General features: G+C 43.4%; 1 protein-coding gene across 42 annotated transcripts in view; it reads left to right on the top strand.

The window, feature by feature from the left end:
* The window catches only part of Ptk2 (protein tyrosine kinase 2), a 214,759-nt gene extending 198,915 nt beyond the window's left edge, over positions 1–15,844 (top strand). For 23 of the 42 annotated variants that reach the window (XM_087555867.1, XM_087555868.1, XM_087555863.1 and 20 more), the window contains 5 exons: positions 2,968–3,007; positions 3,264–3,370; positions 8,378–8,533; positions 9,858–9,938; positions 14,690–15,615. In XM_087555867.1, coding sequence (XP_087411993.1) covers positions 2,968–3,007; positions 3,264–3,370; positions 8,378–8,533; positions 9,858–9,938; positions 14,690–14,902 — 597 coding nt within the window. In that variant the 3' untranslated portion in view covers positions 14,903–15,615. 42 annotated transcript variants of the gene reach the window in all.
* Positions 15,845–27,248: the final 11,404 nt, after the last annotated feature.

Below are 27,248 nucleotides of genomic sequence, written 5' to 3'. Positions count from 1 at the left end.
TATCTAAAAACCAACCGTACTAGTTATGGTCTTTTTTTGTTGTGTTAAAACACTATGACCAAGGCAATTTATGGAAGAAAAAGTTTATTTAGGGCTTATGGTTGCAGAGTGTTGGAGTCCCTCGCTGCTCACTATAGGGACAACATGGTGACAAGTACAGAGACTACCTCCAGTGACACTTCTTTCAACAAGGCCTAAACCTTCCCCAAACAGTGCCACCCACTGGGGCCCAAGTGTTCAAACATCTCCGCCTAGCAAGAAGATGTGCATTCAAACAACTACACTAACAGTTTAAGTCATTTAAATATTTAGTAAATGATTTTTTTTTTAAACCAAGGTAAGTAACATGTTAAAAAAAAAAAAACAACTATAATTCTGTGAAACAGTTTTGAGGGCAGGGCAGGAATTAATCTTGGGTAGAAATGGTTTTGTTTTTTGGTTGTCTTTTCGTTTTTGTTTGTTTGTTGTGTGTTTTGACAGGGCATCTCTCTAAGCTATCAGGATACACTTGCCTCAGACTACTTGTGCAGCCAAGAAAAGCCTTAGATTTCTGATCTTTCTGCCTCCACCTGCCAGATGTGTTACCATGGTTGATATGGTACTAGGGAAATTATGCTATTAACTATGTTCCTAGCAGTGAAATAATTTTAATTGTGTGTGCTGCTCTATGGCTTCAGTATTTTAAAGAAGGGATCATTCTAGTTAAAAATACGGCAGTATACCTGTATGTGTCTATGCATGCATGAGTGTACATAGACTAATAAGAGCTTTGACTTGAGTAGAATTTTATTGTTGTTCTCCAGTGATGGGCATCCAATCCAAACCCTTACACATACCAGACAGGTGTTCTCTGATTGTACCCCCCAGCAAATAGATAAATTAAGGGGCAGATTCAGAAGTTGGATGTGGTGGCATGTAGTGACAATTCTGGAAATTTGGTTTCTTAAGAAAAGAAGAAGAGGGCTGGAGAGATGGCTCAGCGGTTAAGACCACTGACTGCTCTTCCAGAGATCTAGAGTTCAATTCCCAGCAACCACATGGTGGCTCACAACCATCTGTAATGAGATCCGATGCCCTCTTCTGGTGCGTCTGTAGACAGTGACAGTGTATTCATATAAATAATAAATAAATAAATCTTAAAAAAAAAAAAGAAGAAGAAGAAAGAAATACTATAAGAATATCCTTTTGTTTTTAATCACAGATGTAGGGATGTGGGGCTGCTTCAGACTATCTGCAGCAGCTGACTATGATTTGCCTCCTGCTCTAGCAGAGGCAGGGTTTTACCAGCTGGAGATAATTTCAGTGATTGTGTGACATTTGGAATTCTGGGAACTTTTCAGAGGACGTAAATGCTAAGTCCTCAAGAGGAGAAGTTGGTGGTTGGTGGGTCATTGCTGGTGTGTGTGTGCGTGCGTGCGTGCGTGTGTGCGTGCGTGCGTGCGTACGTACGTACGTACGTGTGTGTGTGTGTGTGTGTGTGTGTGTGTGTGTGTTTGCACTTTATTAGTAGTCGTGGTCAAGGAAGAAACAAAAAAGTAAATTGGATTCAGGGGTCTCTCTGTCTCCCCACTATCCTTCTTTCTCTTTTATCTAGTGATAGGGGGTGAGCCTGGTGAGTGAAGCAAAGGCCAGCTACAGTAACATGTACCTATTATCCTAGGTCTTGGAAGGTAGAGTTAAGAGGGTCAAGTTTAAAACAGCCTAGGCTACATAGAGAGACCCTGCTATCACAGATAAAAACATACATTTACCCACTTTTAGGCAGTACATCTGAAGAAGGGTAGAACTGTGTTTTAATCCATCCATGACTTCGTCAGGGGGTTCTGACACTTGACTTAACCAGCACTCAGGAGGCAGAGGCAGAGGCAGGTGGAGTTTGAGGCAAGCCTGGTTGGTCTACAGAGAAAGTTTCAGGACAGCCAGTGCTACACAGAGAAATCCCAGCAAAAAAGATTCAGAACTGTCTGTGAATTGGATTTCCTGACTGGCCTGTCCAGTGGCCTAGATAATACTGGTTCCTCACAACACAGTGTCTCTGAGTGCCGCTGGGACATATCAGCCAGTATGACCAGGTGTTCTTCTATTTTTTTTTTTTTTAAGATTTATTCATTTATTATATATAAGTATACTGTGGCTATCTTCAGATATACCAGAAGGGGGCATCGGATCTCTTTACAGATGGTTGTGAGCCACCATGTGGTTGCTGGGAATTGAACTCAGGACCTCTGGAAGAGTAGTCAGGTGCTCTCAACTGCTGAGCCATCTCTCTAGCCCCCTGTTCTCCTATTTTAATTGCTCTGAATGTATCCTTACTGTGATCTCAGTGATAAGCTAGAGGAGAGGTGGGTCCCAAGAAGCCAGCAGGATGAGCGCACCCTGTGAAGTATGAGAACTTGAGACCACTGTGTTCAATCCCAGGGTATCTTAATGTCTTAATTAGGGTTTATATTTGCAGTGACAAAACAACATGACCAAAAAGCAAGTTGGGAAGGAAATTGTACATTTGGCTTACACTTCCATATTGCTGTTTATCATCGAAGGAAGTCAGGACAAAAACTCAAACAGAACAGGAACCTGGAAGCAGGAGTTAATGCAGAGCCATCGAGGGGTGCTGCTTACAGGTTTCCTTCCTTTGGCTTGTTCAGCCTACTTTCTTAAAGAATTCAGGATCACCAACCCAAGGAGTAGACTGGGCTCTTCCCCATCAATCTAATTAAGAAACTTGCTTACAGTTGGGTCTTATGGAAGCATTTCCTCAAGTGAGGTTCCCTCCTTTCAGATGACTAGTTTGTGTGTCAACTTGACATAGACTAGCAGCACACTCAAATACATTGACTACTTTCCTAATCACACCCAACTAAAGCTGTCAGGCATCTGGAGAACTCAAGATAAAAAAGAATAGGGAAAGGAGAGGTGAACTGTTAAATCTGGCACAGAGCAGTAGACTGAAATTCTCTTCTCCCACAGACTGGAAACCAACACATCTATCAGCCTGTGGGAAAACCAGGTAAGTGAGGAAATACATTGTGTGAGGAAGTACCTATGATTTGGCAGGGGTAGGATTTAAATGGAATGCCCTGTTATGTTTACAGTTTTCCCTGCACATAAGTGTGGTGTTCACCACATTAGATCTGTACCTAGAGTACCAGAAAGCTGAACTTACAGAGCTCCTTTCTAGAACCTCCCGTGTGCTGCACCAATGTTAGTAGTGATGGGGCTCGGTGTGCTTACTAATGTGTAATGGAAACATTTTGATTTTCCAGATCCTGCAGCTCCACCAAAGAAACCACCTCGCCCTGGAGCACCTGGCCACCTAAGCAACTTGTCCAGCATCAGCAGCCCTGCAGAAAGCTACAATGAGGGTGTCAAGGTGGGTATCTGTACCTGTGCGATAGTCTGTTCCTGGTTGGTGGCGTCACTGAGTCCTCAGCTCACGTTGTTGTGGTTAGAGATGTAACATGAAGACTGTAGGAAAACCCAGGATTTAACATCCTTTGTTCTGAACCTCTTAAGATTCAGAAAAGTATTGATTGTACTCTTTCCTGAATGGACTGTCTAAGTACGTTAGACTTCAGGGACTTTATGCCAATATCCCCTAGCCAGATAGGAATCAGTGAGCTGCTTCTTGTTTTAAACATGAAGCCAGGATGCCCGGGGTACATGGAGGCTCACTGTTAAATGCACACACTTATAGATATGGCTGTTGTCCTTAGCTCACAGCTGTGCTTATACAAGGTCTGCTGGAGCCTTCCTCAAACTACGTGCAGCATTTAACTCACACGCTCCAACAAGCTGCCTCTTGGAGGGATTTCTCAGTCTTCCTCCATAGGGTTGTGTCACTGTCTAGCTCTCTTGGATAGCTTTTCCCGAGGACAGAAAGGAAGTATCCACCTCCCCTGCCACTCCCACTCCTGTCCAGTACTTAAAGCTTGGACCTCTTCATTTCCTACTCAGAATGACAGGCTACCTCTCCTTGTGTCCTGTTTTTCAGTCTGTTAAACACGTTTTTGTTTTGGGGTTTTTGTTTTTTTGTTTTTTGTTTTTTTTTTTCAGTTTGATAGTTCTTTTGTTCTGGGGATTTTTTGTTTGTTTGCTTTGCTTTTTTAGTGAGGGGCTGAGGGGTACGTCATTTAGTAAGGTGTTTGCCATATAACCATAAGGACCCGAGTTTAGTCTCTAGAACTCATGTCAAAAAATTAGGTGTGGTAGCACATGCCCAAAATCTCAGCAGTGGGGAAGCAGAAACAGATCCTTGGGCCTCACTGGCCATCTACACCAGCACAATCAGTAAACCTTAAGTCCCAATAAAAGACACTTTCTAAAAAACACAAGATAGATGGACACGGTAGCACACACCTTTAATTCCAGTACTCTGCAGTCAGAGGCAGCAGATCTCTGATTACAGCCTAGACTATAAAGTGAGTTCCAGGCCAGCCAGAGCTATAAAGGATCCAACTGTCTCAAAACAAGATGGGTAGCACCTGAGGAGCCATAGCTGCGATTGACCTCTGGCTTCTATGCATGTGAGTGCAGTCATGCAGACATATAAAATGATGAATCATTGTAGCACTCAGGAAGAAACAGAAAGATTGAATTCAAGGCCAGCCTGGGCTCTGTAACATGACTCTGTCTTTTAAAAAAAAAAAAAAGTGCAAAGTGAATGGATGACATCTTAAATCTGATGCATCGGGGTTGGAGATTTAGTTCAGTGGTAGAGCACTTGCCTAGCAAGCGCAAGGCCCTGGGTTCGGTCCCCAGCTCCGGGAAAAAAAAAAAAAAAAAGACTAAATCTGATGCATATGGATATTTATTTAGTGCTCCCTCTGCTGCTTGTAGTGACAGGCTTCCATATTTCTATCCTTGCCATCAGCCTCACAAGGTTGGTAGTGGTCACATTTTTTATACTAGGTAACTGTGGTTCACGGAAGTGGAGCTGTTTATTCATGATTACTTAGAGCCAGTGGTTGAAGCAGCATGCCATTGTCCAAGGACCCTGAACTGCACACTGAAAGTGGCCTCTCCTAGAGTGATAAGAGTGGTGTGATGTTATCTCAGAGCACACAGCTTGCCCATATTCAGTGCAGGTTGGTCTGTGGCTCTGGGGGCATCATTGCTGTGTGCATTCATAAGGTAGCACGAGCAGCAGGGATTCACTGTGGCACAAATTAGCATACAATAAGTTATGTTGAGTAAAAACAGTTAGACTAGGGTACCCTGCCAAGGGGATTGGACCTAAAACACCTACTAGCCATTGTCAGTTCCGTCAAACCAGGTAGCTTCTCAGTAACTCTGTCAGCAACACTGGTTATTCTTGGAGAAGAAAGCAGCAAAGACACAGCTCTTCCTAATACTGTGTCTTTAAATTTGAAAAGAGAAAAGAAAAGTTAGAGCAGTGAACTGTCCTCAAAAGCCACAAGAGCAGACCTCTCGTGTTATAATGAACAGTTGATCTGAAATCCTGACACTTTACATCATGAACATGTATCTGAGGATACTTTTTTTTAAAAAAAGATTTATTTATTATATATAAGTATACTGTAACGGTCTTCACACACACTTCTAGAAGAGGGCATCAGATCTCATTACAGAGGGTTGTGACCACCATGTGATTACTGACATTTGAACTCAGGACCTCTGGAAGAGCAGTCAGTGCTCTTAACCACTGAGCCATCTCTCCAGCCCTTAAATATGATACTGCATGAGGAGAAATCTTGTGAGTAAAATAGATTTACTTCATCTAGGTAAAGTTGGTGTATATATCTTTTTCATTATCTGGTTAGTACAGGTAGTTAAATCCATCCTAAAAGAACAATATTGGGTTTTTAATTTTTTAACAATATTTTGATGTGAAAATGTTTGCCTTGAGTATGTGTCATTCACTCAAATAACATTTAACTAGAAATAGTCTCCAGTGTTCTTTGTGGGCTTTACTTTGCATAGTTCTGTTGTTTCCTAGTGCTCATGCTAGGCATGCACTGAGCTCACATGTCTTATTTTTCCTCCTCTGGGTTTTAAGTAGAGTAGGAATTGGCTGTCTTGGGGGTGGGGGGACGACCTGACAGCCCAGGAGTTTCTAAGTAATCAAAACTCTGGACAGTAAAATATCTATAATAGATGTTCCCCCACCAAGCTCTGATTTATGGTATACCACTATGCAGGGTTCTAGAGGCATCATGGCATTGCTTTCCTATGACTGGCTGACCCAAGGGTAGCATGCAAAGGAAGAAAGGCTTTTAGCAGCTTAAACTAAGTTTCCATTGGCCTACTTGAACTAAACAGAGTTACTTCATATCTTGATAAATGCTTTTTAGATATCCCCTCCAAGAAGCCCACCCATCTTTCTGTGCTGGTACAGCTTAAACACATGCTGTGAAGAGACAGATTGTGATCGTCAGTGCCCAGGAAATCTCTGGGTGTTTGCACCTCTAAACTCAAGGATTTCTGGGGCTTATGGTGGCATGATGGCTTTTAGACAGGTCTGTAGGAAGCAGGCTGTTTCATTTCCCATGCCAGTCTATTCATAATAAGATAGCTAGGGGTTGAACTAAGGAGATAAAACACCAAAGCCACCCAATTTACAGAACAAAAATGCTAGCCTGATTTACACCAATAATCCCAAGTGTTTTGAGATGTTGAGACAGATGGATCAAGAGTTTTGAGACTATCCTGGGCTACATAATGAATCCTGTCTTAAAAGATTTTTAAATGTATACATACAAAATAACAACAAAAATGTGTGAGAAAGAGAGTTAAAAATAAGCTTCTGAGGTCTTTAGACATAGCCCCTGGCTATAAGTCCATCTTAGACAGTGTGGCTAAACGCTGCCTAAGATTCAAGGACTCAAAGGCTGAGAAACTATGCGCAGTGATGGGTAGTGTGGTTTCTCCCTCATTTCCTGGAAGTCAGGTGGAAGATTACTGATTGCACATGCCCTTCGCCTTGCTCACACAGAGCCTTGCTCGCTAGACTCTTGCACGACTGCCCATTGCCACTCACAGGCTTTGCATGCTGTCCTCATTTATCTCATGGGAATGAATGTTGCATGGCAGAGCTCTGGTAATGTGCTGTGCAAAGAGCCAATAGCAGGCACAGGCACTTCTGACAGCCAGTGAGCAGAGAGTACACAGCAGGCTTGTAGCTAGTGTCCAGGTGTTCTGCTCATGTGTTATATTGGAGTTTTCTGCTGCCTTATTAACATTGTTTTTCTTTTTTCCCTTTCTCTGATAAATTACTTTAACTTTTCCTCACCTCTGTTCGACAATAGCCGTGGAGGGTAAGCACATCATATCTGTGTGTCTGTCTGGCTTGCTTTATCACATCCCGTTCTCTGCATGTGACTCTGATGAACTAGCATGTGGATAGCCCTGTGGGAGGCACCTCTCATGACTGACAGATGCCAAAAAGAGTATTTGTAGTTTCCAGAGACTGGTACATAACCAACTTTGCAGTGAAATTAGACATAGCTATCTGTCCTAGTATACCTGACCAAGGCATCCAGAAACCTGGTGTAGCCTGAGGACCATGACAGACCTATAATTTGATAGCTGTTATACAGTTTAATCTTTGTAAACACACACACACACACACACACACACACACACACACACACACACACACACACACACACAACATGAATTTTGAAACAGAACTCAGCCTTTCCTAGGAACCCTGTATCATTCTGCCCTCAGCACTCAGGATGCAATAGGTAGTATCTGTGGCTTCCCTGTGCACAGGTCCTAGGTACATGTTTACATCTGAAGCTTCATAGCTCATCCTCATTCCCTGCCAGCCCAACTGTCAGCATAGAACTGGCAGGAGGTCATTTCTCTGCCATTTGAATATGAGTAGCTTTATGCAAGCAAATGAAGTCTGCCTAAAACAGGCACTTGTGAGTCTGCCTTTATCATCATGAAGAGAGCACTTTGCTGTTGATATGTGAAGACAGCAAAACTGAGCAGGACTTGCAAGCAGCAGAGAGTTTAGCACTGATGCTAAGTGTCTGAACACTCGGTGGTGTGTTGGTAGTTTTCCCTAAAATCAGAGGGATTCTTGGTTATACATTCTGTGGCTTGTTTCCCTTGAGAGTGACTTGGGAGTCTGGGATGTTTAATTGCTTCTTTGAATCTCGAGACTTTAGTACATATCATTCCTTCTCAATACTTTAACTGAGCTCAAAGTTAGACGACATCACTGCCTCATGTGTTCCCTTGGATGACTTGCCTTATTGTCATCCTCAAACTGAATATGTCCTGAACACAAAAAAATTTTATTACCTTTTGATCTGCTTTGATCTCTTTTAAAGATCCTCTAACTTAATTGTGGTGATACCTCACTCTGTCCTGGAGAGCAGGAATTAACCAGCTTCTGTTTTATCAGCTTCAGCCCCAGGAAATCAGCCCCCCTCCCACTGCCAACCTTGACCGATCCAATGACAAGGTATATGAAAATGTGACGGGCCTAGTGAAGGCTGTCATTGAGATGTCCAGCAAAATCCAACCAGCTCCTCCAGAAGAGTACGTCCCTATGGTGAAGGTAAAACGTGGTGGTCACTCTGTATGGTGGGGATGGCCTCTGTCCCAGGGAAGCCAGAGCTGGTACTTTGAATGTAAAGGCACTAGATGCTGACAGTGTAACTGAGAAGCATCCTAAGGAATTGCCATAGCTCTCACTTGCTCCTATCAGCAAGCACTCGGCTGGGAATATCTTGAAGCAGTAGAATCTTCTAATTAGTGTTGCTTTTAAGTTTAGTGGAATGCATCTTTAATCCTAGCACTCGGAAAGCAGAGGCAGGCGGATCTCTGAGTTTGAGGCCAGCCTGATCTCTGAGTGCTACACAAGAGGGGGACTAGGGTGATTGGGAATGGAGCTCTGATAGTAGGCCTAGCATGGGCAAAGCTCTGGGCTCTATCCCTAGTGTCCTGTAAATAGCATGATAACATACACCTGCTGCCCTAACATGTGATAGAAGAGGCAGGAAACTCATTTCTTGGTAATATCTCACTATACAGCTTAGTCTAGCTGGGTATGAACTCAACAGGTCCTTATTCTCTCAAGTGCAGGGATTACGGGAGTACAAGTATGAGCCACCATACTTATGAGCTCATGCCTGGCTTACTATATGCTGGGGCATACTTTTCCCACTCTCCACCTCTTGTTTTCCCTCCTTCTCTCCTCTCTTAAACAATGTTGCATATAACCCAGGCTAGCCTTAAACTTTAAGCAGCCCTTCTTCCTCATCCTCAGAATTGTTGAGATTACAGGAGGATGCCACACCCAAGCCATTTCTTTACAACTTTTGGATATTTTTGAATTGAGTAAAACTCATAATATGCTCCCAAATCAGGTCCACAGCTTCCCGGCAGGGAGAATCTCTCATTAGCCAAATTGAATACACAAGGAGAAGGATGTGCCCTTTGTCAGTTTCTCTGTGAGGATACCATAATCTGCCTGGAGGCTCAGTGGGACAAAATGAAAGGGTTAATTTTACATTGCTTATGGGATCTGCTGATGTGAGCATCTGTCCTTGGGCATGAAAGCAAAGGATAGTCAGATCTGAATCTTCAGGAACACAACCCTAGTAACCTCCAACTCTGGCCAGTACACAAGCACAGACAGAATTGTATGTATTTCTTATGGTGGCTCAAACCGGTAATCTCAGTATTTGGGAGGCTAAAGCAGGAAAATTATAATGAATTTAGGACCAGCCTTGGCTGTAGAGTCATACCGTGTCTGAAAGAAAAAGAAAATGTCTTTACAATTAGCAGAGAGCAAACAGTATAGTACTTTCCTGAGAGAAAATATCAGTACTGGCCTGATGTCTTCATGTGTCCTAATCCCGCTCTGCTTCTTGTCTTAGGAAGTTGGCCTGGCCCTGCGGACCTTACTGGCCACTGTGGATGAGACCATTCCCATCCTTCCAGCCAGCACCCATCGAGAGGTAGGTCATAGTGCTAGGGGAAGGAGGACATACTAGAAGACAGTTGCAATGCTGGCCCAGTCAACAAAGTACCTGAGAAATACAACTTTCATTTGCAAGATTTCAGCCTATGAGCTCCTGGCTCCATTGCTTCTGTACTATAGAGAGGCAGGATGACAGATGGAACAACATACAGTAGTCTGGAAGGAGAGGGAGAGGGCAAGTTTTGGGACAACACACACCCTTTAGAAGGAACTCTTTGAGTTACCACCTTCCTCCCAGCAGGCCTCACATCTTCTTACCTCATAAGTCTTGGCATTTCCAGGTGGTGGTAGTACTCCCTGGAAAGGAGATATGAAAGTCCTCTTGAAGCAGAGTGTCTCCAGTTGCTCTAAGGACCCAAAATTTACCCAAGATACTATCCCCTGGTAACAGTCATGTGTAGCCCAGACTAAGTACACTTATTCCTGATATTCCTGCTCCACTGGCCAGACTGCTGGATTACAAGCAGCTGCTACCGTGCCTGTCATTGGCCACCTTTTTAGTGGTTTTTGTCTTATTTGTGAGTTTTTGTTTTGTTTTGTTTTTTAAGATTTATTTATTTGTTATCTGTAGTTGTCTTCAGACACACCAGAAGAGGATCCCATTACAGATGGTTGTGAGCCACCATGTGGTTGCTGGGAATTGAACTCAGGAGCTCTGGAAGAGCAGTCAGTGCTCTTAACCACTGAGCGCTCTCTCCAGCCCTTTTGTCTTATTTGTATGATTTCTATATAAAAGGAACCTCAACCCTCCTCCACCTTTCCATTTCCTTTTTCTATGATAGCATTCACTATTCTTCAACCTGTCCTGCCTGGAATTTTCATTTGATTGGGTTTTTCTTTAATTAAATTTAGTTTTACATTGTATGGTGTTTTGCCTGCATGTGTGCAGCACTCTGGGAGGCCAGAAGAGTGTTGGATTCCCTAGAACAGGAGTTAGAGATGGCTGTGAGCTGCCGTGTGGTTGCTGGGACTGAGCACGCACATGTGGAAGAGTCCTCAGTGCTGTTAACTGCACTTGCTCTATACTCTGAAAGGAATTTCAGACTTACAAAAAATTTCAGGATTAATAATGAAAAATTTTTCGGACATCCTGTGTTTGAAGTATAAGTGTCACATGCCAGTCACCACCTCACCCACATCTGCATTTACACTCCCTGCTGTCTATTCTCACCTGTGCCCCCTTAACAATGAATACCTGTGGATCTTTCCTGATAACAGAGATGGTCTTCTGTGTACCCCCCTGTTGTGGTATGTATATGCTCGGCCCAGGAAGTGGGCACTATTAGAAGGTGTGGCCCTGTTGGAGTAGAGTGTGGGCTTAAGACCTTCATCCTAGCTGTCTGAAAGCCAGTATTCTGCTAGCAGCCTTCAGATGAAGATGTAGGACTCTTGGTTCCTCCTTTATCATGTCTGCCTAGATGCTGCCAAGTTCCTGTCATGATGATACTGGACTGAACCTCTGAGCCTGTAAGCCAACCCCAATGAATTGTTGTCCTTATAGGAGTTGGCTTGGTCATGATGTCTGTTCACAGCAGTAAAGTCCTAACTAAGACACTACCCTACAGCAGTGAGCTCTGAGCCTCTGATTGCTGTAAGCCCCTACCCCGCTGGATGTGCTCAGGGCTTGTTGCCTGTAGTGTAGGGGCAGCTTGGGTCGTTTGCTTTGAATGGTGCTGCCAACTCATTTCTGTGTAACCTCTCATCATCTGAAAGTTGTCTGGCTGCTCCTGTTATATGGCCTTGACTTCTGGAGTGTGGAAAGCTTTATTCTTTTTCTCTCTCTTTGCCTCATTTTTTTTTCTTTAATTGATGTTATATACGTATGTGCATTTATGTGTTTGTATACCTAAATACATAAATATAACGTGCTCAGTCTGTATAATGTTACTTGTATGTATGTTTTCAGGAATGGCCAGTTGGTATTAAATAGTCAATCAATGTGCCCCTTCCTGGGGATTTCTCCTACTCTCAGCATTCCTTGGTTGCCTATAGAACTTTGCATAGGGCTGAGACCTGGTGAGCTTTTGCCCATCCACACTAGCATATCTACTGGTGGTATCCTATCCTTGTTCAGCTCATGTTTAGGGAACTTGGAATTTGCTATGAAGCTGTCTCCTAGGAATGTCAGAAGCTCTATACCTATGGTCTCACTATTATAGGAGAGCTTTTTGAAGTACTTCTTTACTATATGGTCTAGGCTGACTTGGAATTTGAACTTGAAATCTTCTTCCCTGGCCTCTCCATGGCCAGGATGACAGGTATGCATTGCTGCACTCAGCTGCTGTTGGCATTTTTTGAGTAACCCAGGCTGAAGGAGTCTATAAGCGTACATGTGTGTCTTGATAGGTGATTCCCTGATAGCTCCCGCCAGCAGCACTGCATAGGCAGTGTTGAGTCCTGTTGTAGGTACTCTGTGGGGCTGGAGGAATTGCTCAGACAGAGCTACGATTGGAAATGCTGCTGATTCGTTTCTACTGAGTGATATTAAAAGAACCTTTCTTTCATCCTGCTTCCCTCCTCCACTGCCCCCTCTCCTACCTGCCAGGCAGCCTGCTCAGCCCCATTCTTTGCAGTGACTTGCTTTAGAAATATCAGGGGCCAACCAGGTCAGAGTTTACTCATTCACTTCTGCCTAGACTCCACCTTGACTCTTCTGCTGTTCTTGAGCATGGCCAACTCCATGGTGCCATCTTCTGTCTTCTTAAGAATGTCTACCTTGCCAGGTGGTGGTATCTTTATTTGCAGCATTTGGGAGGCAGAAGCCAGCAGATCTTTGAGTTTGAGGTTAGCCTGGTCTACAGAATAAGTTCCAGGACAGCTACAGAGGTCTGCCTTTTCTTTTCTTTTCTTTTCTTTTCTTTTCTTTTCTTTTCTTTTCTTTTCTTTTCTTTTCTTTTCTTTTTTTTTTTTTAATGTCTTCCTCCCTGGAAGTTATCCCTGCGTACATAGCTGAGTATTTTGGTACTCCCAAGATTGTGCTTCCTTGGAGCACTGCCCAGGTTCTGATTGCCACTACCAAGTGGGTGCTGCAGTAGTAGTAGTGTGCTCTTCCCTCTTTTCTTCCCCAGGCAATGGCATCACCCGACATACCCAACACTCAGGTCCCATCTTGTCATAGACACCCACTCAGAGCCCAGTGAAAAGTAGGCAGCCCCCTAATTGGTTTTGAGTTACTTAGCACAGGCATTTACAGACAGTTCTTAAAACTCTAGGTTGTCTCTTTCTCAAAGCCCCATCACCTCCCCTGGATGCCTGCCATGTCCCTGTTCTTCCATTCAACCAACACTGTGCTATCAGAGCCATCTCTCTAGAACAGTTCTCTGTATTGTGTCCTTCGCTGATGCCAATTGTACGTATCTTGAGCAAGATGAAGGTCAGTGTGGCATGGCCCTTGTAGTTGAAGCTGATCTACTTGTACAATCTAGTCCAAATCTAGCTGTCCTCTGTGAGGTCTTTCTCAGACAGAGGGCTGGCTGCCTCTTTGTGTGCTACGTATTGTGGTCTCTATATCATTGAGTTACAGGAGCTTCCTGAAGGTCAGGTCCAATTCCCCCTTCATCCACAGCACTAAGTGGTCAGTGCCCTGAGATCATTAAAAGAGCAGATGTCACCGCTCATTGAATAAGCAGGAAGAGCTGTGTCCAGTAGTGCATGACTTTAATCATAGTACTCCAGAGGCAGAGGCAGTCAACTCTGTCAGAGGCCAGCCTGATCTGTAGGGAATTCTAGGATTACATAAAGAAATCTTGTCCCCCCCACCCCGACAAAAAAAAATTAGCAGGAAGAGCTGTGAGTCTTGCAAGGCACCATGGGCTCCACAGCCCAGCCCAGCCCACCCCAACAGAGTGGCTTGAGGGTGACCCTGATACCGCCAATAGAGAACAATAGCTATTGAAAGCCAATCATTAGACTAATAAGACAAAATTTAGAAAGCATAGAAAGAGGGCTGGAGAGATGACTCAGTGGTTTAGTGCACTGGCTGCTCTTGCAGAGGTCCCTCATTCAGTTCCTAGCACCAACATGCCAAATCACAACCAAATGTAACCCAAGTTCCATGAGGTCTGAAACCTTCTTCTGGCCGTCTTAGTCACCTGTACACATCTGACATGCACGCACACATATGTGCAGAAATGAAAGAAAAGACCTGGAATCCAGAGTCGGCATGACCTTGGTCCTTATCCTGTGTGTGGCCCACTTCAGGTCACTTAGTATTACAGTTGTTCGTGTTAGTGTACGTGCTTGAACTTGATCACTTCAGTTTCTTTCTGTCACATTCTGTGTCTATAAAATGAGGTAAATTCTTAGCCACACACTGAGGTTAGAATGTACACAGCAAGTACAGTGTGCAGTCATGGAGGCATGAGGGCATGGAAATGAAAAGGCTGCCAGTCACATGTGTGCATCCATGCAAGCACACAAGACACAGTTGCTGAATTTCCAAACTGGACAGGCAGATTGCACATCTATTGAAATCTGCCCCTTTTTTCCCCTCACTGTAATTCTGACCAAACTGGAAGTTGTTATATAGACTAAGCTGACCTGGAACTCACAGAGATCTGTCTTATCTCTGCCTTTGGAGTGCTGGGATTAAAGGCATTGTCCACCTATTACTTCTAAGGAAAGTTTATTCAAAGGAAATATTTTTTTTTTATCTTGGAGACCCAAAGACAGACTCAGGACCAGTGCCTGAGAGCCATTCTTCTGACCCTCTCTTCTCTCTCTTTCCAGATCGAGATGGCACAGAAGCTGCTGAACTCCGACTTGGGTGAGCTCATCAGCAAGATGAAGCTGGCGCAGCAGTATGTCATGACCAGCCTTCAGCAGGAGTACAAGAAGCAGATGCTGACAGCTGCTCACGCCCTGGCTGTGGATGCCAAGAATCTACTTGATGTTATTGATCAAGCGAGACTGAAAATGCTAGGGCAGACACGGCCACACTGAGCCACTGGCCATTGAACATGGCTTTCTGCCCTTTGGGAGATCTTCTCTAGCATTCCACCAGCAGCGAGGAAGTAACCTTGTCCTCGGTCGCCCGCACTCACAGCTCCAACTGATGACAGCTAGCTGAAAGTCTCTCTTGTATAAGTTTAACTACTTATACATGGTTTTGATTCTGTTATTTTTCTAAATAGTGTTCAGAAAACTCTGGATCCAAAATGTGGCATTTTTCTGAGAATGAAGATTGTACATTAAGAAGCTTTTAAAATATACTTGGTGTTCAAATTGGGATGTATGTTCCTAGAAGTGGTAATTCATACTGACCATGACTTCGAATTGGAAGAGAAGTGTCTGAGGAGGGAGGGCTCCCAAGACACTGAGACTGGCTATCCTTCCTGCCAGAATTCCTGTCCAGACTGAATTGCAATATGCTAATCTCATTTATAGAGAAAGTGCATAAAAGCTATATTTTGAAGAATGAGTGGTTTCAAAAGAAAACTTCTGCCCTCCCTGTCTTCACCTTCTTTCCTGTGGATCCTGAAGCATTGGGTTGCAAACTATCTCTAGAACTGACAAAAACTTGTCTTTCCTCCTCAGAATTCTGTGCCAGTTTTGTACCAGAGCACTCCCAACTACATCAAGAAGTTCCAGGACCATCCCTGTTCTCCATTTTTATATAATTTATAAGAATGATTAAAGCCATGTTGACTCTTACAGCCACTGGAGCTAACTGATCTTCATTGCGTCTGTCTTCCCAGGGAGGATCCCGCAGGACAAACAGGGATGTGGTTTTCTTTAGATGTCCAGTTGTTACACCATGCATTCTGTTAGGTGGTTTTGAGAGCATACCTTCCCTTTAGTTTGTTGGGGATATAAATTATTCTCAGGAAGAATATAATAAATTGTACAGTTACTCTGACCTATTAAAAAGGTGGCGCCAGGAAAGGTTGCTTTGCAGTCGCCTTTTTTTTTTAATGGGGGAGGAAGATTCTTTTCTTTCAAATCAGTTAAAATTGTTCAGTGGATCTGTGAGAAATGGTCACTTACAGAAGCTCTCGAGAATCACTAGTCTCTTCCTTTTTTCTTGTGTACAAGTGGAGGACTCCACCAGGACAATAGCTCAGCCTCACCTGCCTGTCCATTCTGTCAGTCATAGATGGTCCTCATTTGCCTTGATTTTTTTTTTTTTTAAGAAGGTTGGATTTTTTGTTTTTGTTGAGAGAGATTGTTTGTTTGTTTGTTTTTCCCCAGGGATATTGTCTCACTATATAGCTCTAGCTATCCTGGAAATTACAATGTAGACCAGGCTGGCCTTAAACTCACAGAGATCCACCTGCCTCTGCCTCCCAGATGCTGGATTCAAGATTCACAATATTATGCCTGGCTTGGTTTGGTTTTTAGAACTTTATTACTCTTTTGGGAGGGGTGAGTGAGTGTGTATATGTGTGTGTGTGTGTGTTTATTCCTCATACAGAATCAACTTTTAGGACTCAGTTCTCTCCATCTACCATGGTTTCCAAGGATTAAACTCCAGTCAGACTGTATACCAAGTGCTTTTACCTGCTGAGCTAACTCACCAGCTCCAATTTGATCTTTTGCATAACAATGGTTTTTCTACTGCACCTAAAGTTTCCTTTATAAACACCAAGCCAGCATCCCTGGGTCACTAACTGGAAAGGGATTTCAGTTTAGAACACCCCTCCACTCCCATCCCTACCCCAACCCTCCCCTTTTTTTCTGCGACCCTTCTCTGAGCTCAATTTGATCTTTTGAAACATGGTTTCACTTTGTACCCCAGGCTAGCCTGGAACACATAACAGTCCTCATGCCTAGTCCTCTCCAGTGTATAAGTCACTATGTCTTGCTTTTATTCTGTCCGGATTCAAAAATGCAGACAGAGCCCCTAGCACTCAGAAAGCAGAAGCAGGCAGGTCACTGAGTTCAAGACAGTCCTAGTCTACATAGCAAGTTCTAGGCCAGCCAATGCTATATAATTGGACCTTGTCTAGGAAAAAAAAGGAAACAAAAAGACAACTTGGCTAGTGAAGTCATGGATCTTAAAGGAGAACCTAAAGCTGCCACTTTACTAAATGAATATGATCCCTAACTATATATATTCTAAGCATTTGTCTAGATAGATAGACAGACAGATTAGTCCTTTCCCTTCATCAAGGAAATCTCTCTATGCAACAGAGACTATCACAGAAATGCATGACTGAGCAGAGTGGGGAGGGACGAGAGGTAGTCCCAACAGATAAATATAATACAAGCCCTGAGCGAAAGGCTCAGACTCAGAGATCAGTACAGAAGTGAGTGCAGAAAGACTGAGAGCCAGAGTAGGGATTTCTCGTGGGATTTTGTCTCCTAGGAATGTCAGAGAAGCTACACACATGAAGTCTCACTAACATGGCTATGTGAACAAGGATGCCATCAGTGGACATACCAAATGGATAGAGGAAAGACCACAAGGCCTCAACTCTACACAAAGAATTACAGGTAACCAAGGAATGCTGAGAGCAGGAGAAATCCCCAGGGAAGAGCACACAAATTGGTTATCTAACAACAAATGGTCAGCCCTGCCTGGAAACATTCATGCAAGTTAACTTAAAAACTGAACAGACAGGGGTTGGGGATTTAGCTCAGTGGTAGAGTGCTTGCCTAGGAAGCACAAGGTCCTGGGTTCGGTCCCCAGCTCCGAAAAAAAGAACCAGAAAAAAAAAAACTGAACAGACACACACACATACACGCACACGCACATGCACGCACACACACAGCCATTAAAGAAAAGCCATGAATTTGAAGTATTGAATTCCCTTTGGGTATCTTTCAGTATGTGGTAATAGTCTATCCAAACTCTAGGAAGCTGTCTGTACATGGGTCACTTTTTAAGGGAATTTCTAGCTTTTGTCTCTCAGACTCTTCCTGTTCTGAGCCACAAATCCAGACCAAACAGAACTGGGACTCTGGAAAAAGGAGGCTAGTGACACAGCCCCAGGGAGCGTGGAGCAAATGCTCAGGTAAACATGTAACTCCCAAGAGCAAACTCTTGTTCCTTTTTGGACATATGACATTTAAGTCATCTGAGAAAAGGACCAAGGATTGCCAGTCTTTTGAGCTGTTACTTCTGCAGAGTCCATTCTTCAACTTTAAGACAGCAGTCATGAGCTAGGGGTTAGGCCCCATAGGGATGTCTGTATAGCATGCACAAAAGGGCTTGTCCTTCACTTCATCCCTCAAAGGCTAGCCCCTGCTATGACCTTCAATGCTCCAGATTCTGCCAGATGTGCCAAGGAGACAGTTGAACTGACCTCTCGGGTTGCAGTAGGTGATGGTTCACCATACTTGACACCTTCGCCTCATTCCAACTTCCAATGCTCCCTTGCTTTTTTTTCTAACACAGTCACAGGTGAGTCTCAAACCATACACCCTGAAGATAAAGACACCTTGGCTGTGAGAACAGGTGGAGGCAGGTGCTGCAACAGTGATTGACTGGAGGACAGATGTGGAACATGGAGCTGGCGGTGCCATGTGGAAGCCACTCATAGCCCTCACTGGCTCTAGATTCAGAGCAGGATGGACAGGTGGAAAGTTCATCTGGCCCTCAAGTCTTCAAATGACTCTGCTTGATCCTGCCTGCCCACCAAGACAACAGCTGTCCATGAGGGCAAACCACTTGTGATCCAGTCAAGAGAAATGAAGGCTCACATTGGCAACCTCAGAGCTTTCCAGTTCATATTGTGAACTTCACTGCCTTCCTGAATGGTGGCTGTATTGTTTTGTTTGCTGACTTGTTCCATGGGTCTCCTATGCAACGAGGGTTTTTTCCTTTTTTTTTTTTCTTTTTCTTTTTCTTAGCCTTCTTTAGCACTTTTTAGCCTCCTGAGTGGTGAAGCTTACAGGTGTGAGCCACCACACCTGACTACAGTGCATTCCTCTTCCTCCTCCAACCTCTCCTCCTCCTCCTCCTCCAACTCCTTTTCCTCCTCTAACTCCTCCTCTTCCTCTGATATAACAAAATAAAATAAGATAAAACAAAAAGCTATCACATCTGAGTTATATAAGACAAACCAACAGCCTAAGAGAAGGCGCAAGAATCAGAGACTCATTTGTTTGCACACTTAGGAGTACCATAAAGAACGCTGATCTGGAAACCATAATGTATACTAAGAGGACCTGGCACAGACACATGCAGGCCCTGTGCGTGCTACCTCAGTCTCGGTTCATATGAGCTTCACTTGCATTGACAAGGCCTTGTTTTTTGGGTATCTTTCATTCCCTCTGGGACTTATAATCTCATCTCCTCTCCATTGGGTTTCCTGAGCCCTGAGGGGAAGGATTTGATGGAACACTCAGCTCTAAATGGGATGCTTCTAAGGTCTCTACTCCACAGTGTGTCTGTGGGTTTCCATTTTTGTTCCCATCTGCTGCTGCAGGAGAAAGTTCTAATGATGGCTGAGCAAGAAAGTTACTTGTGTCTTTGAGTACAGCAGAGTGTCAACTGTGAGTCATTTTATTGCTTTGTGTTTTGGTTTTTGTTTTAGAACAGTAGTATTTGGTTTTATCCTACATCTCTGAGCTGTCTAGTCACAGGTTCTTGGCTACCCAAGCAGTATTGGATATGGTTCCATCTTAAGTGGGCCTTCAGTCAAATCAGATAGTGGTTGGTTACTCCACAAGCTTTGTGCCACCATTGCACTAGCATATCTTGTAGGCAGGACACCATTGTTGATCAAAGGGTTTGTGGCTGACTTGGTGGCTATGTCTTTCTTTTGGTCTTATGCAGAAACACTAGAACATGGAGTGAAGGCTCTATATAGACACCAGCTTGACTTCTCCATGTTCAGTGAGTTGTGTACGTGTTGTCATAGTCTTAGCAATAGCCTGGACTCTTTGGGAATTCCCATAGTACCCCTTTGACCAACAACTCAATTAGATGTAAGCCAATCCCAGTACTGGATGCTTCATTTGGTGGCCAGTTGAGCTCTACTCCCCCATTATTTGGCAATTTTATTTAGTTCACCTTCATATATGTATATGTTTTAGGAAACTTATGCTGTACTAGGTTTCCATACTACCCCTCAAATGATCCTTAATTTAGGTATCTTTCCTACCTGTATTCCCTCTTCATCTCCATCTCCTCTCCTGCTACCTACTTGATCCTCCAATTTCAGCTACCTCCCATCCATCCATCCATCCATCCATCCATCCATCCATCCATTGCATTTCTCTTTCTTAGTGAGATCTAGTTGTCCCCCTAGTTCCTTACTCTATACCTAACTTCTGTGATCCTATACATTGTAGCTTTGTTATTAGTGATTTAACAGCTAATATTTGCATATAAGTGAATACATACCATATTTATTTGGGTCTGGGTTATCTCAGGATTTTTTTCTAGTTCCATCCATTTACCAGCAAATTTCATGATGTCGTTTTTAATGGCTGAGTAATATTCCATTTTGTAAATGTATCACACTTTTTATCCATTCTTCTATTAAGGGATATTTAGGTTGTTTCCATTTTTTTCTATTATGAATAGAGCAGTAATGATCAGAGTTGAGCAAGTGTCTATGTGGTAGGATTAAGCATCCTTTGGGAATATGCCCAAGTGGTATGGCTGGATCATGAGGTAGATCAATTCCCCTCTTCTTGAGGAACCACCACACTGATTTCAATAGTGGCTGTACAAGTTTGTACTCCCAACAGCAATGGATAAATGTTCCCCATATTCCACATCTTTGTCACTTGTTTGCTTGCCTGCTTGCTTTATTTTTTTTCGGACAGGGCTTCTCTGTATAGCCCTTGCTGTACTCCACATCTTTGTCAGCATGAGCTGTCACTATGTATGTATGTATGTATGTATGTATGTATGTATGTATGTATGTATATATGTGTGTGTGTGTGTATGTATGTATGCATGCATGCATATCTTTATGTATGTATGTATGTATGTATGTATGTATCTATCTATCTATCTATCTATCTATCTATCTATCTATCTATCTATCTATCTATCTATCTGGTTAGTTTGATTGCTCTGAAGACCAGGTTAGCCTGGACTCACAGAGATTTGCCTGACTCAGCCTCCCGAGTGCTGAAATTAAAGGTTTACACCACTACAGCCTAGCAACTTGAAGTTTTCAGTCCTCAAGTCTTTTGCTTTCTTGGTTTGAGTTACACCAAGATATTTGAGGCTATTATGAAAGGTGGTTTTTTCCCTGATTTTTTTTCTCAGTCTGTTTGTCATTTGTATACAGGAAGGCTACTGATGTTTTCTGAGTTAATTTTGTATCCAGTTACTTTGCTGAAAATGTTTATCAATTGAAGGAGTTTCCCAGTGACATTTTTAGGGTCACTTATGTGTACAATTATATCACTATAAATAAAGATACTCTGACTTCTTCCTTTCTAGTTTGTCTCCCCTTCATCTCCTTCAGTTGTCTTATTGGTTCTAGGTAAGACTTCTAGTACTATATTGAATAGGTATGAAGAGAGTGGACAACCTTATCTTGTCCTGATTTTAGTAATACTGCTTTGAGTTTATCTCCACCTAAGTTGATGTTGGCTATGGGCTTGCTGTAAACTGTCTTTACTATATTGATATATGACCCTTGTATCCCCAATCTCTTCAGGACTTTTATCATAAAAACTGTTGGATTTGTCAAAGACCTTTTCTGAATCTAATGAGATGATCATGTGGTTTTTATCTTTTAGTTTGTTTATATAGTGAATTGCATTTATCTCTTTACATATGTTGACCAATTCCTGTATATCTCTGGGATGAAGCCTACTTGATCATGTTGGATGGTCTTTTTGATGTGTTCTTAGATTTGGTTTGCAGTATTTTTGCATCTGTGTTCACGAGAGAAATTGGTCTGTAATTATCTTTTTTTGTTGGATCTCTACATGTTTTGGTTATCAGGATAACTGTCTTGGTAAAATGAACTGGGCAATGTTTATTTCTATTTTGTGGAATAATTCGAGGAATATCAGCATTAACTCCTCTTGGAAACTCTGTGCTCAAATCATCTTGCCCTGGGGTTTGGGGGGGATTGTTTGTTTGTTTGTTTTTTGGTTGGGAGACTTTTAATGACTGCTTCTGTTTCACTAGGTGTTAAAGGTCGGCTTAAATTGCTTATCTGATCTTAATTTAACTTTGATAAGTGGTGTATATCAAGAAAACTATTCATTTCTTTTAGATTGTCCAATGGAGTACAGGTTTTCTGAAGGATGTTCTATGATTCTCTGGATTTCCCCAGTGTTTGTCGTTATGTTCTGCTGAACATTTATAATATTATTAATTTGGATATTCTCTTTCCACCTTTTAGTTAATTTGGATAAGAGTTTGTCGATCTTACTAATTTTCTCAAAGAACCAACTTTTTGTTTCATTGATTCTTTGTGTTGTTTGTTGTTCTTTCTATTTAATTCATTTCAGCCCTGAGTTTGATTTTTTTTCCCTCTGTCTACTCCATTAAGGTGTGATTTTTTTCTTTTCTAGAGTTTTCAGGTGTGCTGTTGAGTTACTAGTATGAAATCTCTTTAATTTTCTTATATAGGCACTTATTTCTATGAACTTGCTTCTAGAACTGCCTTCATTGTGTCTCATAAGTTTGCATATATTGTGTATTCATTTTCATCCAGTTCTAGAATATTTTTTACTTCTTTCTTAATTTCTGTCTTGACCCATTTTTCATTTATTGGTGAGTTCGGTTTTGTTTGTAAGAGTTTATAAGCTTTTATTGTTTCTATTGTTGATACTTTTAATCCATGGTGGTCAAATAGGATGAAGGGGTTTATTTAATTTTCTTGTATCTTTTGAGACTTGGTTTGTGTCTGAGTATGTGGTAAATTTTGGAGAGTTCATGAGGTGCAGAGAAGCTATATTCTTTTGGGTTTGATGAAAGGTTCTATAAATATCTGTTAGTACCATTTGGTTTATGATGCCAGTTTGTTCCAGCATTTTGGTTTAGTTTTTGTCTAGATAAGGGTGTGGTATTGAAATATGAACTTAGGTGCCCTTGTGTTTGGTGCATAGAAGTTAAGAATTACAATGCTCTCCTAGTGGATTTTTCTTTGATGAGTATGTAGTGTCCTAGATCTCTTCATATTAGTTTTGGTTTGAAGTTTTATTTTACCAGATATTAAAATGGCTACACCAACTTGCTTTTTTAGGTCTGTTCTCTTAGAGTATCTTTTTCCTTCCTTTTACCCTAAGATGATGTTTATTCTTGATGTTAAGATGGTTCTTGGACACTTCAGAAAAATGGATCCTGATTTCCCATTCTGTCTGTTAGTCTGTGTTTTTTTTTTTTTCTATTCTTTTTTTTTCGGAGCTGGGGATCGAACCCAGGGCCTTGAGCTTGCTAGGCAAGTGCTCTACCACTGAGCCAAACCCCCAACCCCAGTCTGTGTTTGTTTTAATTGGGAAATTGAGACCATTGATGTTGAGAGTTACTAGTAAGCAGTGTGTGTTGATTCCTGGTATTTTTTTGGAGGAGGTGGTGGTGGTGGTGGAGGAGGAAGAGGGGGGGAAGGAGGAAGAGGAGGAGGAGGAAGAAAAAAGGAGGAGGGGGAAGAAGAGGAGGAGGAAGAGGAGGAGGAAGAGGAAGAAAAGGAGGAGGGGGGAGGTGGAGGAAGTGGTGGTGGTGGTGGTGGTGGTGGTGGTGGTGGTGGTGGTGGTGGTGGTGGTGGTGGTGGAGGAAGTGGTGGTGGTGTGGTGGTGGAGGTGGTGGTGGTGGTGGTGGTGGAGGTGGTGGTGGTGGTGGTGGTGGTGGTGGTGGTGGTGGTGGTGGTGGTGGAGGAAGTGGTGGTGGTGTGGTGGTGGAGGAAGTGGTGGTGGTGGAGGAAGTGGTGGTGGTGTGGTGGTGGTGGTGGTGGTGGTGGTGGAGGAAGTGGTGGTGGTGTGGTGGTGGAGGAAGTGGTGGTGGTGTGGTGGTGGAGGTGGTGGTGGTGGTGGTGGTGGTATGCGTCTCCCTCTTTTGATTTGCTGATCTGGGGTTATTTATTCCCTGTATTCTCTTGAGTGTAGTTAACTCTTCAGGTTGGAGTTCTCCTAGCACGTGCTGTAGGGTTGGACTTGTAGATATACATTGCTTAAACTTGCCTTTGTTATGGATCGTCTTCTCCCTCTGCTAGGATTTAAAGTTCTGCTGGCTATAGTAGTCTGGGCCGCCCTCTGTGATCTCATCTGCCCAGGCCCTTTGGCTTTTGGAGTCTTCACTGGGAAATTAGGTGTGATTCTAATGGGTCTGTTTTTGCATGTGTCTTGGCCTTTTCCCCTTGCGGCCTTTGACATCTTTCCTTTGTTCTGGATGTTTAGTGTTTTGATCATCATGTGCTGGCTTCGTGTTCTGTTGCTGTGGAGAGACGCCATGACCGTGGCAACGTTTAGAAAGCATTTACTTGGGGTTTGCTTACAGTGTCAGAGTTTCCGTCCATTGTTCTCATGATGAAGAGCATGGCAGCACAAAGGCAGACATGGTTGAGAGTTCTACATGAAGACCTAGATCTGCAGGCAGCAGGAGAAGACACCGCCGGGCCTACCTTTGGCCCCTGAAACTTCATAGCCCACCCCAGTCACACACTTCCTTCAACAAGTACACATCTCCTAATCCTTTCAGATAATGCCATGCCCTGGTGACCAAACATTTAAATCTATGAGCCTGGGTGGGGGGAGGGGCATCTCATTTACCACATATGCTGAGGCCTAATCTATTTGGTGTTCTGTGTGCTGCTTGTACCTTTGAAGGCATGAACTTCAGGTTAGGGAAATGTTGCCTGGTAGAAGTCTCCTGAGATCCTGATAGTGTGGCAACACTGTGGTTGTGTCTCTCTATATTAGGAGCTGACATTAGGAATGGGGATAACATAAAGAGGTGGTTAGGGGGTCCACAGGAAGGATGAAGGGTGCATTTCACCAGGATCTGCTTGGTCCCTGGGAATGGGATCAGAGAAGGGGCCCCAATTATAGAATTGAGGATTTGTTATGGAGATGGGGATGAAACTAGGGGATTAGATTCAGAAGAAATCTGATTTGGAGAAAAAGGTGAAGATCTGTAGTTAGCCTACCTGTTTCCCTGGCCAGGGTGAGTTCCTAGGGAGTCACCTCAGTGCACTCCTTTTTGGTTTGTTGTTTTTCTCCAGACAGGATTTCTCTGTGTAGCCTGGCTGTCCTGGAGCTCCGCGTGTAGACCAGGCTGACCTCAAACCTGGAGACTGGCCTGCCTCCCAAGTGCTGAGATTCTTACCTGAAAAGTTGGCAAAGGAGTTGTTACACACGTCGCACTCATGGGATTTCATTGTACTTATTCAACTGGAAGAGAACAGGCATCTCTAAAATAAATTTTAAAAATAAAATAGGTGTATTTCACATGTCTTGTTTTATATATTTTAAAAGACTTTGACTGTGTAAGTGTATGTGTGTGACATGTTGAGCCGGAGAATGAGTTTGTCCACCATATTTTCCTTCTGCCTTGTCAGTTCTGGGAATCAGACTCAGGTCATGCCCTTACCTGCTGAGCCATCTTGTGCCAGGTTGGTATTACTTCCTCTTTACAGCTGTTCTATGTAGAAGAATGCCCTGTCTGCATGTATGCAGTATGTACCACATGTGTGCCTGGTGTTCATGGAGGTAAGAGGAGAGCACTGGGTCCCCTACAACTGGAGCTACATATGGTTGTGAGCTACTATCTGAGTGCTGGGAACCAAACCTGTGTTCTCTGCAGGAGCATCAAGTGCTCTTAACCACTGAGCTGTCTCTCCAGCAGCTGCCTCCAACTCGTTTTTGAAACAGGGTCTCCCCATGTAGCCTCTAGGTACATGGAACTCACTGTGTAGACCAGGCTGACCTAGAACTCAGAGACCTGTCAGCCTCTGCCTCCTACATGCTAGGATTACGGGTGTGTGCCTGCCTTTACCTCTGATATGTTCCTCTAGGCATGGTTTTTGTTTTATGTTGTTGTGCTGAAGGCAAGGGCCTTGGGCACATTAGGGAAACATTCTGCTGCTGAACTAACTACCTCCAATCCCCTTATTTACTTGAAAATTAAAATATTTGACATGTAGTGTGTGTGTGTGTGTGTGTGTGTGTGTGTGTGTGTGTGTGTGTGTATACCTGTGTACTTGTGTGTATACATTCTATGTTCCTGTGGTCAAAGGACACCTTCTAGGGATCAGTTCTGTTGTGTGATAGTAAAATAACATTTTGACAAAGGATCACTTTATGTCCCCCTAGCTTGTCTAGAACTTGATATGTAGCCCAGGCTGGCCTAGAATGCACAGAAATCTGCCTGCCCCTACAGTTCTGGGATCAAATGCCTGGGCCACTACAAGTGAATACCTTTAGACAACAGTGACTTGTTTCACTCCTCTTTGTGTCTCTCAAGTTTGCTTGCTGCACTGTGTGATGATACACATTGCCTGTCCTTTCGCAGGCCTCACCTAGGAATAGCCAGTGTGGGTCATTTAACTGAACTGCAGTCACAGCTGCTCCTCTGGGAAAGCTGTTGAGTGCTTGCCCATCACAAAGCCCTTGGACTTTGTTTTTTAGAGTCAGAATCTTATGGTGAGGCTCAGGCTGATTTTGAAGTGTCCTTTTCTGAGACAAGGACTTGCCATGTAACCTATACTTCCTAGTGTGGCCCAAGCTAGCTTCAAACAGCAACCCATTTCAGCTTCCCAAGTGCTGGGACCATAGGCACGTACCACCTCCACTCCTGGCTTACAACATTGCATCCTTGTAGGCCTGTTGGCTACTGGCTCGTGGTGGATTTACCTGGGTGGGTTTACCACTGCTTTCTCACATTGGCTCAAGGGAACCTCACATAGTCATCACCAGGAGGACTAGAGAACCAAAGATGGGACCTTGCTGGGCTCCCTATCCAGGGTCACTGACTTTGGGGAGACCACCTGACCCTCACTTCTTTTTTGAACTTCAGTGATTATAGAGAAAACTGTAATCATCACCATAGCCCCAGCAGCCCAGCCCATCTGGATAATTGATGTAACCAGCTAGAAGGACGACACCCAAGAGTCACCAATGCCTGCTTTTGTGGAAGCTCATCAGCATTTTTGTATGTGGAGGTTGATTGCCAGTTGCATAGGAACAGAGTGTCTGTTTCTATGGCAACACAGTGATGCCTTGGCTTGTACAAAGGTGGATGGCTAGATGTAAGTGCGTCTCCATCTGCTGTGTTGTGGAGCGTGGGAGCCAGGTGCTGCTAGGTGACCATGTCCTCAAGGGTCTGTTATTCAAAAAAAGCAGCAGGATGTGAGGCATCCACAGGCAGCCCAGCACAACTGAGAGCAGCTGAGGTGCCTAGGAAAGATGTGACTCTTGCTTCTGGTTTCCA

Source organism: Rattus norvegicus, chromosome 7 (genome assembly GCF_021556685.1).
Source record: "Rattus norvegicus strain SHRSP/BbbUtx chromosome 7, alternate assembly SHRSP_T2T, whole genome shotgun sequence".
Classification (NCBI taxonomy): Eukaryota; Metazoa; Chordata; class Mammalia; order Rodentia; family Muridae; genus Rattus; species Rattus norvegicus.
This window is presented reverse-complemented; position numbering and strand designations above follow the sequence as displayed.